This window comes from Malus domestica, chromosome 05 (genome assembly GCF_042453785.1).
Source record: "Malus domestica chromosome 05, GDT2T_hap1".
Classification (NCBI taxonomy): domain Eukaryota; kingdom Viridiplantae; phylum Streptophyta; class Magnoliopsida; order Rosales; family Rosaceae; genus Malus; species Malus domestica.
The window spans coordinates 10,586,107-10,600,611 of record NC_091665.1 but is presented as its reverse complement, the minus strand read 5'-3'; the positions used below and the strand labels follow the sequence as shown (position 1 = coordinate 10,600,611).

At 38.2% G+C, this 14,505-nt stretch overlaps 2 protein-coding genes across 2 annotated transcripts; both read right to left on the bottom strand.

Annotated features, from left to right (window-relative positions):
- Positions 1–355: 355 nt before the first annotated feature.
- LOC139196049 (uncharacterized mitochondrial protein AtMg00810-like) lies at positions 356–814 on the bottom strand. Its single transcript, XM_070821713.1, has one exon. It carries the CDS (start codon positions 812–814, stop codon positions 356–358), a length of 459 nt encoding a protein of 152 aa, XP_070677814.1.
- Positions 815–10,923: 10,109 nt separating this feature from the next.
- On the bottom strand, positions 10,924–13,734 carry LOC114824781 (purple acid phosphatase 2-like). The gene is made up of 8 exons (XM_029102017.2): positions 13,503–13,734; positions 13,003–13,200; positions 12,698–12,809; positions 12,314–12,543; positions 12,012–12,150; positions 11,604–11,824; positions 11,372–11,493; positions 10,924–11,271 (listed from the first exon to the last, which is right to left on the bottom strand). Exons 1-8 carry the CDS (start codon positions 13,668–13,670, stop codon positions 11,073–11,075), a joined length of 1,389 nt encoding a protein of 462 aa, XP_028957850.1. The 5' UTR covers positions 13,671–13,734; the 3' UTR covers positions 10,924–11,072.
- Between the last annotated feature and the right edge of the window lie 771 nt (positions 13,735–14,505).

Below are 14,505 nucleotides of genomic sequence, written 5' to 3'. Positions count from 1 at the left end.
CTATTTACTGTTGTAACTAACTTGTGACTGGTTTAGATCTCTCAATACACCCCCTCAAGCTGAGCTTGGGATCAACTGAGGAACAAAGAGGAAGCTTGGATTTAAGAAACTGAAATCGACTTTTGGAAAGAGATTTGGTGTGAATGTCGGCTAACTGATCCTGACTGCAAACAAAATGGACCTTGATGAGATTAGCCAAAACCAACTCGCGAATATAATGATAGTCGATCTCCACATGTTTAGTTCGGGCATGGAATACCAGATTAGAAGCAAGGGAGATGGCTGAAATATTGTCACACCAAAGGGTAGGAACCTGAGAAAGGGGGAAACCAATGTCACGGAAGATTTTGCATATCTAAGTCAGTTCAGCGACAGTGTGGGCAAGAGAACGATATTCGGCTTCCGTTGATGATCGTGCCACAGTAGCTTGTTTCTTGGCACTCCAACTGATAAGATTGGATCCCAGAAAGACAGTGTAACCACTGGTGGAACGCCTATAAAAAGGACAGCCAGCCCAGTCTGCATCTGAGAAGGTTGTGAGAGTAGTGGCACCCTTTTTAAACCATAGTCCTTCAGACACAGAACCCTTGAGATAACGAAGAACACGTTTTGCAGCTTGCATGTGTTGGTCTCCAGGAGATTGCATGAACTGACATATTTGATTCACATAAAAGGAAATATTAGGACGTGTCCATGTCAAATATTGTAAACCACCTACAATAGAACGATACTCAGTTGGATTGGACAAAAGAGGACCAGTGTGATCCAATTTATTAGATCCAAGTGGAGTGTAGCAAGGCTTTGCACCAGCCATATTGGTTTTGCTGAGAAGATCCAGTAAATACTTGGTTTGATGAAGGAAGAGACTTATGGATGATCGCTGAACCTCTAATCCCAGGAAATAGTGCAAGGGACCCAAGTCTTTGACAGGAAAAATAACACTTAGTTTTTTAATGAATAGAGTTCAGAGGGAAGGGTCAGGTCCAGTGATTAATATGTCATCGACATACACAAGTACCAGGACATGAGTGATACTGTGAAGAAAAAATAAGGAAGCATCGGAGGAAGATTACCTAAAACCAAGCTGAAGAAGAGCTTGAAATAGTTTGTCAAACCAAGCACGAGGTGCTTGTTTGAGACCATAAAGGGATTTCCGTAATTTGCAGACATGATGGGGCATACTGAGATCAGTGAAACCTGGAGGCTGCTGCATGTATACATCCTCCTTTAAATCGCCATGAAGAAAGGCATTACTGATGTCTAATTGATTTAAAAACCAATTGAAATGCACAGCCAGTGATAAAATGACACGAATTATGACTGATTTAGCTATAGGATTGAAGGTTTCTTGAAAATCAATTCCTTCTTGCTGATGATACCCCTTGGCAACCAAACGAGCTTTAAATCGTTCAACAGTACCATCAGGTTTCTTCTTTATGCGGAAAACCCACTTGCAACCAACAACATTGTAGGATGAAGATGGAGGAACAAGTGTCCACGTCCCTGTTAATTGTAAGGCATTGAACTCATCTTGCATGGTAGATCTCCAGTGAGCATGTTTAGAGGCTTGCAAATATGTATTTGGAACAAAATCAAGATCAGATGGAAAATGATGTTTTGTAGTTGCATATACTTTGGGCTTGAAGATACCAGTTTTAGAATGAGTGATCATAGGATGAGTGTTGGTAGGGGGCAGAGAAATAATTGGTGCAGACTGTGAAGATGGTGGATGTGGAGATTCTATAAGGGAGGCAGTAGTTGCAGGAATGGGACCTTGAGAAAAACCAAAGTGGGAACTCAAATCTGGAACTGAAAAGCCAGAAGAAACACCAATGCTGTGAGGAACAGTGAATTGCAGATCCTTGGGAGTTGAAACAGATTTCGAAGAAATAGCTGGACTGGTGGGAGGAGACTGAAAATGATATGTGGCTTCATCAAACTGGACATGTCGAGAAATGTAGATACGACTAGTGACTGGGTCAAGGCATCGATATCCCTTGTGTGGTAAACTGTAACCCAGAAAAACACAGCTTTTGCTTTTAGCATCCAGCTTGGAATGAGTATAAGGTTTGAGTCACGGGAAACATCTACAGCCAAAAACTTTAAGACGGAAGTAATCGGGTGGCCTGTAAAAGAGCAATTCCCAAGGAGATTTAGAAAGTCCAGAGATTGGTAATCTATTACTAAGGTACACAGCCGTGGAGAAAGCTTCTACCCAATAAAGTTGGGGAGTATTAGAGGCAACAAGTAATGTTCTGGCAGTTTCCACAATGTGTCAGTGCTTTCTTTCAGCACAGCCATTTTGTTCAAGGGTGTGAGGGTATGTTAATTGATGAACAATACCATAAGTATGAAGAAAAGACCGAAACATTGCACCAATGAATTCACCACCAGAATCTGAATGCACAACTTTGATTTTATTGCCAAGAAGATTTTCCACATATTGTTTGAATACAATGAAAGTAGAATAAGCATCAGATTTAGCCTTTAATGGAAGGAACCAACTATATCGACTGTAATCATCCACTAGTAACAAGTAGTACTTAAAACCACTAGGTGAAGTGATGGGGGCAGGACCCCAAAGATCACAGTGTAACAATTTGAGGCTTTGAGTAGTTGTAGAATGAGTAGATCCAAAAGGAAGCTTGTGATCTTTAGCTAAAGCACAATCGGAATAGAAGAGATTAACAGTAGTCTTGCCTTGCACCACAAGTTTATTGCTTGAAAGAACCTTGCGAAAGATAAAAGAAGATGAATGACCCAATCTTCGATGCCAAATCTGTACAGGAGCTTTGACACTGATGAAGGCCGAGGGTGATGAAAAAGGGGGATGACCAGAGCCTTGAAGAGGATAAAAACCATCTTTAACTTGTCCTCGCAAAAGCGTCTTCCCTGAAACACGATCCTTTACAGTAGATCCATCAGGGTCAAGAGTCAAGGCACAATTATTATCTTTTAAAAATTGGTAGGCAAATAATAAGTTGTGTTTCATAGCAGGTACATGTAATACATTACTCAACTTAAAGGAAGTATGAGATGTAATTAAAGAAGAGGTACCAATATTGTGAATAGACAGACCTTTACCATCTTCTATATATACTTTGTCTTCACCAGTGTAGGGAGAGGCAACTGAGAGATTGGCAATGTCATTAGTAATATGGGATGTGGCCCCAGAGTCTAACAACCAAGATGGGGATGGTTTTGACGAGTAGTGAGCACAAAGAGCTGCAAGTTTGGCTAGTGGCACGCGTCCAAAGATCTTAGGATTCATTATGTCAAAACAATCAATAGCTTCGTGACTGGTGGAGCCACAGATTTGACATGTATTCTTATGAGTAGATGAATAGCCTTGAGTGGTGGACCGAGAGGTTGAAGCAGGGGCACGAGATGGACCATCACGATAAGAGCCAGTGTGGTGTCCACGATGAGGACGAAAAAAACGATTGCCTCTGAAAACATTACGATTGTTTCTGCCTCGATTAGAATTGTAACGAAAAGAAGATTGAAGAGGCTGACTATATGCAGCAAAGGCCTGTGAAGAAGGCGTCGGCAGTAAAGGTGCTTGAGATTGGACAGAGAACGCCTGAAAGGGCTCAGTTGCAGCGGTGGATAGAGGTTGCTTGCGACGAGCCATGGAAATCTCTTTTGTCAGCAACAGACCATGTAATTCATCAAGAGAAGTAGAAGACAAACGCAGCATGATAGAGTCAATAAAGGACTCGAATTCATCAGGAAGACCGTGAAGCATTGCAGCAATTAGATCACGATCAGATATAGGGGTGCCGGCCTCATTGAGAGAATCTGAAATTTCCTTGATTTGTTGTAGATATTCCGAGATCGATTGAGAGCCTTTTTGGATTGACTGAAGACGAGAGCGAAGCTGGTGGACATGAGCTTCAGAAACTTCACCAAAACGTTGTTTAAGCTTCTGCCAAAGCTCTCGAGATGTAGAAATAGCTACAGTGAAAGGAATGAGATCTTCAGATAGGGTCGAGTTAAGCCAGATCAAGAGATTTTGATCTTTTTCAAACCACTACTCAAAAGCTGGATTCAGAGATCAATCAGGAAGAAGTGGAGCTGAACATGGCTCAGTACCGTCGATGAGACCAAGAAGTTTGTACTGGCGCAAAATTAGAGCAAATAACGCACGCCATGGGAGATAATTGGTGCATTTGAGTTTGATTGGCACCATGCTACCAATATTTTGAATCGTAAGAGACATATACGAGTTCTGAGGTTGAGAATTTGTAGAAAAATTAGGGTTTGGTAATGGCAGTGAGTTAATCGGAGATGACGAGTGAGAGGGGGAAGCCATGATAAACAACAGCAAGATAGAGAGCAGAAAATTGATCAAGACAGAGAGCAGAAAATCGATCAAGACATAGAGCAGAAAATCAATCAAGACATGAGAGATCGATCGAGAAATGAAAACGGTGAGAAGAGGAAAATTCAGATATCACCGACTCAAAGATGCCAGTTCCGATCAAGAACAGTGATCAGAAAACCAAATCAACGAAGAACTCCGATCAAATTGAACAGAAATCAGAGAAACTGAGTGGAAGAAATGAAGGATCGAGGAATGCCGGGAGGCGGTTGGCGATGAAACCAAGTAGAAAATGTTGAAAGGGATATTTTCATTGATTAACTTTAATTGTCAGTACACCAGAATATATATAGCCACAGAGGCTCATTACATCAGTACCTTTATCTTCTACACCTAATTACACAAATACCACAATTAACTATTTACTGTTGTAACTAACTTGTGACTGGTTTAGATCTCTCAATATCCACATCCTATAAATTTGAAAGTAACAGGAAGTGTAATTGTAGAATTTATAGGTTGTAACTTTGTCGTCAGCCTTCTTTTTCTTGCTGTTTGCACTCCAGTAAAGCACAGTACTGGAATCGGGTTCATCCACAGTAACCCATGACACAATCGCAGCCTTTCCCAGTTGGTCTCCTTGTGTTATATGAACCTTAAATAAAAAAGGCACACATTTCACACAACTACTTAAAAGTTTAGTCTACTAACAACTACTTACAATGTCAGTGTAGGAGAATCCAGATGGATTCTAATAGGCTAGGTTTTGTAAATTCCAGTGGACCTAGGATTACTTGTACTCCAAGTCACTTGACTTGTATATGTAAGTACCTTTGTGAGATCAATGAAATCAATACAATTATAATTCTACATAAACACTTTGAAAACTCATCCATAGAAATGACACCCCCCTCTATTTGTAGTGAAATAACAGTCAGTGCAGTAATAGTTGCGTCCCCGATATAAAAACATAAGAGAAATGATGATTACACCTTTTTTTTTCTCTTACATGCTACTCTTTGTTTCTAGTCATCAAATTAAATAAATCAAATAGAAACATACATGATTAAAAAAAGGGTGTGTAGGGGAGACAAAAAGGTTAATTATCATGTCTTAAAACAAAAAAGTCCATGTAAATAAGCATTGTATAAATTAATGAATGACACAAACTAACATAATTCTAGAGAGAGAGAGAGAGAGATCATACTTCTTGAGGTGCATTATAGCTTGGAGGGAATTTGAAGACATCACTGTCAAAAGGCATGTCGACTCTTCTCAACTTTCCTAAAAAAATTACTTATTTTGCCTCCATTGCACACCATTCCAAAGCTCAAGACCAAACCCAGCACTAACAACAGTGGCTGCTGCTGCCCTTGAAGAAGCTAAATCCAGCACACCTATCTTGCTCAGATTAGCAGAGGACCCCCTAACCCCACAAACCCACATGTATCTTTTGAGCATAGGACAAGCATTTGATCTATATATACACAATACAATAATTATTTACTAAAAGAAAAGTTATTATCATAAAATGAGGGGAATATCCATAGCTCTATGCGGATAATAGAGCCATGTACACACTACCGTTCATACGATGGAAATAGTTGAATATAGCTGTTGGATGTCGACTGAAGGGCCAGGGAATTTAACGGGTAAATCTGAACACTAAAAAGTCATGTATACTGTACGACAACGCTAAAGTTGAAAATTAAACTTTGTACTTGTGTCATGAGTGTTGACCAATTATTCTAAGAAAGAACGTCATTAATACAATGTACATTGGATGCAATGTTATAAATAGGCAGAAAAGAGAGCACTTGCTAAGAATTTTCAATAAGTGCAAGAATATAGATTTCTTGGTACGAATTAGAGAAAATGGGAGTCTTTACATTTGCAAGGGTCCCTTTATATAGGGATGTCTTACATCGGTAAGGAGTAAATGTGGAATGATAAAATTCCTCATCCAATTTACTATTTCATCTTCCTAAAACTTTTCTACCTAAAGTCTTTAATTCGTTCACCAAAGTCAATTGTGGTTGCATGCATCTTTGCTTCTTTATGCATTTCTATGTGTGGCATTCACACCAAATTTCACCATTCTCCACCTTGGATGCACACATATCCATATCAGTTGTATTCTTAAAACCTTGCCAGGAAAATATTCAGAGGGAAATATCATGGCAAAGGAAAAATGGCACAACTTTGCTTGGATCATTATATAGTGTTGAGTGCCGTTTTGTTGCCTCGTTAAAATCTTGTTAAAAAAACCAATGAAAAAAATCCAAGTCGAAGGTAAAAAAAAGTACAACATGCATGAGTAACTCCCCCTGATTTCTGCAATCTTCAATCGGACTTATTTGTAAGTTGGTGTAATCATATACAACGCACTAAGGCCATGAGATTGCAGTATTCTTATAAGTGAACACATATACAGTTTGTGAGCGGGCTTTATGTAAATCGGAGAGAAAATCAACATCTTTATATCCAACAAGATTCTAGTCATTTGTAGTTTCTTGAAGCAAAGTAGGCCCTTGTCTCACGAAGACATTTTAAAACATCTTTTATGCCCTTCCAATGTTGAATTGTTGGAGGATAGCTATATTTTGCTACCAAGTTGGCTAAAAAAAACTATATCATGTCTAGTACATTTTGCTAAATACAATAAACGACTTATTGCACTAAGATATGATACTTCTGAACCAAGGACCATGTCATCATCTTCTTTTGGGTGAAATAGATCTTTCTAATGTCAAGAGACTGAACGACTATTGGCGTACTATGTTTATGGTATTCACACCTAGTGGCGAAGCTACGTTAGGGCGAGGAGTGGCGGCCGCCCCTCCCTTCGTCGGAAAACATGCCTAGGAGCACTCTCCAATGAGGAGAGGCGAGTGGGTGGAGAAAGGACAGGGATGGGTCTGACAACAACCATGGTAGATTTGTGATGGTAGCACCAAATCAAGGGAGGAAGGAATGAGATGGATCAATGTGTTTAAAGGATGGTAAATTGGGCTACTCTCGTTAGTGGTGGTGGGAAAAGATGGTGGATTGGGATGGACGGCTGGGTAGTGTTTCACTAAGGAAGAATACATGTGTTTGGATAGCAGAATAACACATGTTTGGCTAGAAGAATAAAAGATGAGTGGTTATATGTTAAATGGACATGTATCATTATTTAATTGTTCTACATAATAAAAAATCAGTATATTGGGCACTCCCAGTGAGTACCCAAGTATTCTCCTTTTTTTTTTCTCTTATGACCCCACCTTTTTTTTGTGGTTTGTTAACCCTAGGGGTGGCCAAACGAGTATAGGAACCGTGGGTCGGGGTGGTATGGGCCAATTCCTAATTTTTAAAAAGAGAAACGAGGTGGTGAGGGGTTGGGTGGGGCTGGCCTTTGAAAATTTAAGGGCGGGCTGGTTCCAGAAGTATAGAAAAACAGGTACCCTGACCGACCTATTTGTAATTGCAATGGATGAACGAGATTGAAGAGTAAACTACCATTCAATCTGAACCGTTAGTTTTACCTTAGGTTCTCTCTCTCGTCTCAAGTCCTCAACTTTGTCACTGGAGACTGGACCTCGAACTCATTCTCTCTCGTTGTCAAGCGTGCGTCGTCCCCTCCCCTCCGTCACTCTCCGTCAGTCGTCCCCAAAACCCTCCTCTAATGGTGGTCCAGCACCGGCTTGAGAGGGAGTTCCAGCAAATCTACCCAAATAATGTGAACCTGATGAAGCTGGTTTCGAGGATAGAGAAGATTCAACAAGAATTGTCGACTTTGGAATATCAGTGCCACGAACTTCTTTCGGCCAAACAGGTAATTTTCAATTTTTTTTCAGATAAAATTGGGAAACTTTAGAGCTTGTTTGGTATTCTATTTGAGTTCAAGGTTTTTAACTCAAAAATAGTTTCTCAATTCACAAAAATTTGTTTGGTAAGCCTATTTTGCAAAACTTGAACTAAAAAATAACTCAAAAACTAGCCTAAAATCTGAGAACAACAAAAGTTTGTTTTTACTTTTTTTTTCCTTCTTCGCGACATCTGCAGGACCTTGGCGTCGAGGCCAGGGACACCAAACATCAACTGAGAGTAATTGGCGGTGATGAGAGATATGTTTCCAACGACTGAGAGAGATGTTCCGGAGACCATGACATGGATCTTTCCGGCGACTTAGATATTTTCTTCCTACCATCCCTAACCTACCGTCCTCTCACTCTAATCACCCGCAAGTCCCAACCTCACCTCTCCACCATTACCAAAGCTTTATTTCAAACTCAATTTGCTTAATTTCAATGGCAACATTTGAAATTAGCAACCCACCACCATATATGTGAACAAAACCCATCTGAAGACAACATGACCTCATAGTATGAAGTGTGAAATTGAGAGTTCCAAATCAAGTCGTCAAGATATTGGGTCTTGGTGAGTATTTTTCGGGTCGCTTCTCGAATTTCGACCCGACCTTAATATCCTCCCTCAGCCACTGCCACATAATGGTTTTATACATACAAGTTTTTAGGTTATATAGCCTAAATCCTTGAAGATTTAAAATAGTTTCCAGGTTAGATACCAAACAAGTTTTTAGGTTGTAAAAAAAATTGTTCTTGAGAGAAGTTCATCCAAGTTGGTTTTAAGAATTATAATTTTTTTTAGTAGGATACCAAATAGGCCCTTAGTTTTTAATTTTGATTTTTGGGTTTTGGGTTTTGAAGGATTTGATTGATAAGGCTAGGACGACTCTGGTTGGGAATAGAAACCAATTGCATCAACTCCAATGTATTGGTATGGGCAGGGTTCAATTTGGGAGCACCCAGTGGTACAAGTTCCAGGTCGAATTTGGGAAGATCCACGTTGGTGTCTTGTACTCTGATGACGTCGTTTCCTGGAAGAAGTTCAGGAAACCCAGGACCATCTGGGTTTTCATTAATCTGCAAGTATGGTTTGAGGAGATTAATAACTTTGTATTAATTATAGATTTTGCTGGGTTTTCATTAATCTGCAGGTATTGTTGCCTTTTGCTGTAATTTCTCTTCTCCGTACTTTGTTTCAATGTTTTGCTTGAAAAATGTCTCTTTTATTATTGACTAGGAATTTCCATTCCTTACTCTGGTTATGTTTAATCAGTGGATAAAGGTGTAGCAGCTATTAAACTTGGATGGAAGGAGTACATGCAGCAACTAGTTCTTCCTACTAGCCTAGCCTATGGGTTTTCATTAACCTACAAGTATGGTGGGAAATCTGAGATGAGGTTTTTTTTCTTTTTTTTCTGAATTTGTTGTGGAGTTTAGACTTTGGAGCATCTAGGTGGTGTTTGACAATATCGTTGTTGATCGGAGTCGAGAGATAGAGACCTTGATTTGGGATTGGGAGAGATGAGCAAGAGAGACGGGGACCTGTGGACCCGGTTCGACCCATCCCGTTACTATTTACAACGGATACGGTCCGGTTCCTATAAATTTGGGCCCGGCCCGGCCCGTGCCCACCCCTAGTTAACCCATTTCTCTCTTTTATTTATTTATTATTCTTGTACGTATTTTTTTCCCTCTTTTTAAGACCCTTATTTATCTTAAATTTTCACATTATCTATAAATATTGTATTAATTTTTAAAAAATAATGTAAATATTGTTTAATGTATGTTTTACGATAAAAGAAATTCATTTAAATTCATCTAAGCTCCTGCCTAAATCTTGCCTAGGCGCCTAGTTGCTAGGCCCTAGTCCATTGCTTGATTAGCGTCTAACGTTTTTTAGAATCTAATCATAACCAATTTAAGCTTCTTACATGGCTTGTATATTAATTACCGCTTACAACTGCTTTGGTAAAGAGACTGTATTCTGTTATGAATATTAACTCAAAACTTTGCACTCTCCAATATGAAAGCAACTGCTTCGATTGAACCTTGCACTCTTTTGAATTTTGCCCCTCCTCTCGGCAAATCATGGCTTCGCCACAGTTCACACCTAATTGCACAACATGCAAAAGTTTACTACATATTCTGTAGTATTAGTTTCTCGTAATTAAGCTGAAGGTCAAATTGCAACTTATTTTCTCAGTTGTTTCGATGCTTTTGACCCCTGTAACATTTTCTACGAATCGCAAGTGCGGGCACAATCATGTTGTGATTAAAACGGATGTGCTCCTGCACCAAAATTTAAACTGTCACCTCAAAATTAAAATTATGTAAACATATTTACAAAAACATTATGTGAACTAACCTTAAGCCTACATGGCAAGATCAATAGAGGTAGGCTTCAAGTTATCTGTTGACTAACGATTGAGTCATACTTCACTCAATCCAATGTTGAAAGAAGTCTCAAATTTTATATCCTCTTTTTTTTTTTTTATTGACACGAAATTGTGAATAGAAGGAAGGTTGTATGCATCAATATTATTGTAAGTGGAACTTTTTATGTAGCAATATTGCAAGTTTAAAATTTTTTATGTCAAAGTACAACATAGGCTGTCAAATTCAAATTTTATTTTTAAAATTTGACATCTCTTTTGGAGATGGTCTTAGAGCACATATACCGCTTTGCAGATGTCTAATTCAATTCATAACACAAAATCTGAATCGTAAAGTGAGCAAAAAAAAAAAAAAAAAAACAAACCATAAACATTTATATTTATCAACCTTAAGCCTGCCTAAATCCGAAGGAGAAGGAGGAAATGATGTAAAAAGTACATGAAGAAAATATTGAAACTATTCAACATCGACAATCTAAAAGTTCTCTAACATTGCATGATCGATCAAGATTGGGAACTTGTGGAGTCATCAACAGGATGATGATATCTGTTGAAAAACCACATAGAATCTGCTTTGACTGCAGCTCCATCATCATTCCGGTGCCAGCTATAGTAGGCATGAGTTCGGTTCTTGATGTCAAAAATGGCATGACCAAAACTGGCCTCTCTGTAAGCTGAGTAATCTGGTTGTGGGTCTCTCATACTGCACGACAATAATAAAAAAAACATGGAGTTCATAGAGCAAACCAAATAGGAAGCCGTTGAATATATCTTAAAAAGACTACAAATGCATGCATACTTACTTGGTTGCTAAGCCTTCAATGTTTCCTCCATCGCCAATTGTAATGTAGACAGGTGCAGATTGATCTTTCACCGGGGAACATTTACCATTTTCGAGGTTATTTGCAATATTTGATACACGCTCCTGCATTACATAGCACATACACATCACTTGTAAAAAGGAAGATAAATACGAGTGGTTTAAATTTTATTTATGTAGATAGCACCGCCAGACTCTGTGTATCGAGAACTTACAGATCGTTCGTAGGCATGGACATGTCCAGCAAATACCACATCGACCTTGTGCTGAACAAACCAGGACTCGAATTGGACTCTCATGGTTTCCCCTTCCATATAGTGATAGTTGTAGCTATTGTACCATGGGGAATGCACTAAAACAATCAGCCATGGTGTCTCATCCCGGTTAACTTTTGGTAGCTCCTGCTCCAGCCATTTATACTGAGGAGTGTATTTACCTTAAGGAAAAAAAAAAGTAAATTATAATTTGTGTTAAACTAAATTGTTGAAGCACCCAATTTGATAAAGAGAAATTATTCAGAAGATTTCACTACGAAGTTATAATTGACTAAAAAATATAACAAGGATATCATTGCAAATTCAAGCAACCAGTACTAATGTAAAAAATAATTTAGAATTCCATACCGTATGATGAGTATGAAGACAAGACTATGATGTGTGCTGAAGCTATCTTGACTGAGTACCAGAAAGGAGCAGTACTCCCCGATGCTTTAAACGGAGTGGTATACCGGTGCTTGTAAGGCTTGAAAGGTTTTGTTTCACCCTGCAACAGAAATTGCAATCTTCTGTCAGAAAAATTGAGCACTCCCTAACCCCAAACCCTAACCCTTGCAATTTCTCGTACAAGTACGAGATGTTCAATTAAATCCATTCATCATAACAAAAATATGTGCATTATGAAAAGGCGAATTATATGAGATGCTTACAATTTCTGGTGCATAATCAATCTCATGATTTCCTGCAGTATGAATCCAAGGTTGATAAGCAGCACTTCTCTCAATGAACCTTCCAAACGTATCCCACTTAACTTGGTCATGATTTGGATGGTTATCAGCATAAGATAGGTCACCAAGACACAAAACTGTTTGGCCTTTCAATGGGTTTGATTCGTAATGAGCAAGTGTCTTGTTTGAATCAAAGGTTTGACCTAAATCCCCTGCAAATAATTAAACCCAATTTTAATTAATTAGTGAGTTTCAGAATTAAACAACAATTTCCACATTTGGCAGATGGTGATTGTAGTCAGTCCCACAATTTACATCACAAAGCAAAAACGTAAACCATCTGTTGTGGTAAAAAACATTACTTACCAAGAAGACCAAATGTGTAAGGGGCATCTGGCCCAACTGCAGGAGGAGTTACAAACCAAAATGTCCTCTCAGCTTGGCCAATTCCAATCTTGTAGTAATATTTGGTATTGTGCTGCAAAAAGAAAATATAATGAGATGAAAATATAACTTTATAAAATTAATATTTACACTGCTTGTAACAATAATATTTCAGAAAATTAAAAAAAAACGAGAAAATTGATCCAAATTTGAATGCAAAAGAACTTAACTGCAAGGTTGAAAAATAAAATAAAAGAAAATACATAACAGGTTAGTGAAAATTTTACCTCTAATTTTCTGATGGTGCAGTGGTGAATGTAACCAGAAGTATAATCATGGTATTTATATTGTTTGGCTTTGCCCTCTGCCTTCTTTGTCTTATGCTTATCGCTCCAAAAAAGCACTACGCTAGAACCTGGTTCATCCGGAGTGATCCATGACACAATCATTGCCGTCCCTTCTTGATCTCCTTGTGTTATATGAACCTTTAATATTCAAAACCACACAAAAATCATACAATTAGACAAAATTAAAAATATGGAGAGTGAACCTATTTAATCAATTTCATCAAATTTATGAAACAAGGACATAAATATTCAAAAACAAAATTATAATGTTCGTGTGGTGGATTGTCCTTATGGTTAGGGCCTTCCTCTTTAACCCATTGCTTCTGGGGTTCAAACCTCCCTTCTTTTAGTGTAGATTAGTGTAGAATATCGCTTGTACTCAAGAAAAAAATTAAGGTTCGTAAAAGGGTTCAAGAGAGAGAGAGGGAAGGAAATTTTACCTGTTGAGGTGCATTGTGGCCTGGAGGAATTTGGAAGGCATCACTTTCATAAGGCATATCGACAGTACTCTCAGTTTTCCTCACAAAAGTGCTTGTAATACCTCCATTACACACCATTGCCAAGCTCAATAGCAGACCAAATACTACAAGAACCGCCATCTTCCACATCGTTATATTATTCAGAGCACCTCAAAACTCTAAACCAAACTCACAAACATATATAAAACAAACTCAGAAACATATAAGAACGGCAGACTCCTCCTCTTCTATATATAGACATGAAAAACTAATTAATTTACAAAAATAAAGAATATTCAAAGTTTTATTCTGATTGATCACGTGTTTAATGCTGAAAGGTTTTTAGCTGTACAGTGTGTATCTTTTTCGACAGGTGTTCTTATCCTTCTAGGGAAATAAAGTTCTTATCAAGTTGATCGCATTCAGGAGAGTCCAGTGTGAAGAAACACAATCGATCTTAATATCTTATTCTTAGAGTAATCAAAATATAACGTGGGCTCCTCTTCAAAGGTGTGCTACGTTTTAGAACGTAATGCAAACAATTCTTGTCATATTTATTTGGGACAAAAAACAACGGATCTATTAAATATTACCATGGGTTTTTTTCCTCAGGAAATTTTTAGCATTAATTAACGCCTGAAAATAATATTTTTCAAGAAAAAAGAGTAGTGATGTGCTCAAATTTTGTATTGTATTTTTTTTTAATATTACATTAAGGGGAGCAAATGTCTAATCCCAAGACACAACATGTTGAAGAGAAAGATACTAATTACCATGACAATCCACCACTAGCATAATTCAGTATTCTTAAATTGTCTAATAAAAGGGATATAAAAACATAAATTAGGTTTAGGACAGTTGAGCTAATGGTTGAAGTGATTGGGTTAAAAACCATAAGGGTAAACTTGATATAAGTTCAATTTTGTGAGTCACTATGGATTCAATCCACTTTGTTGAGTCAGATCCATTCACTGAATATCTACAT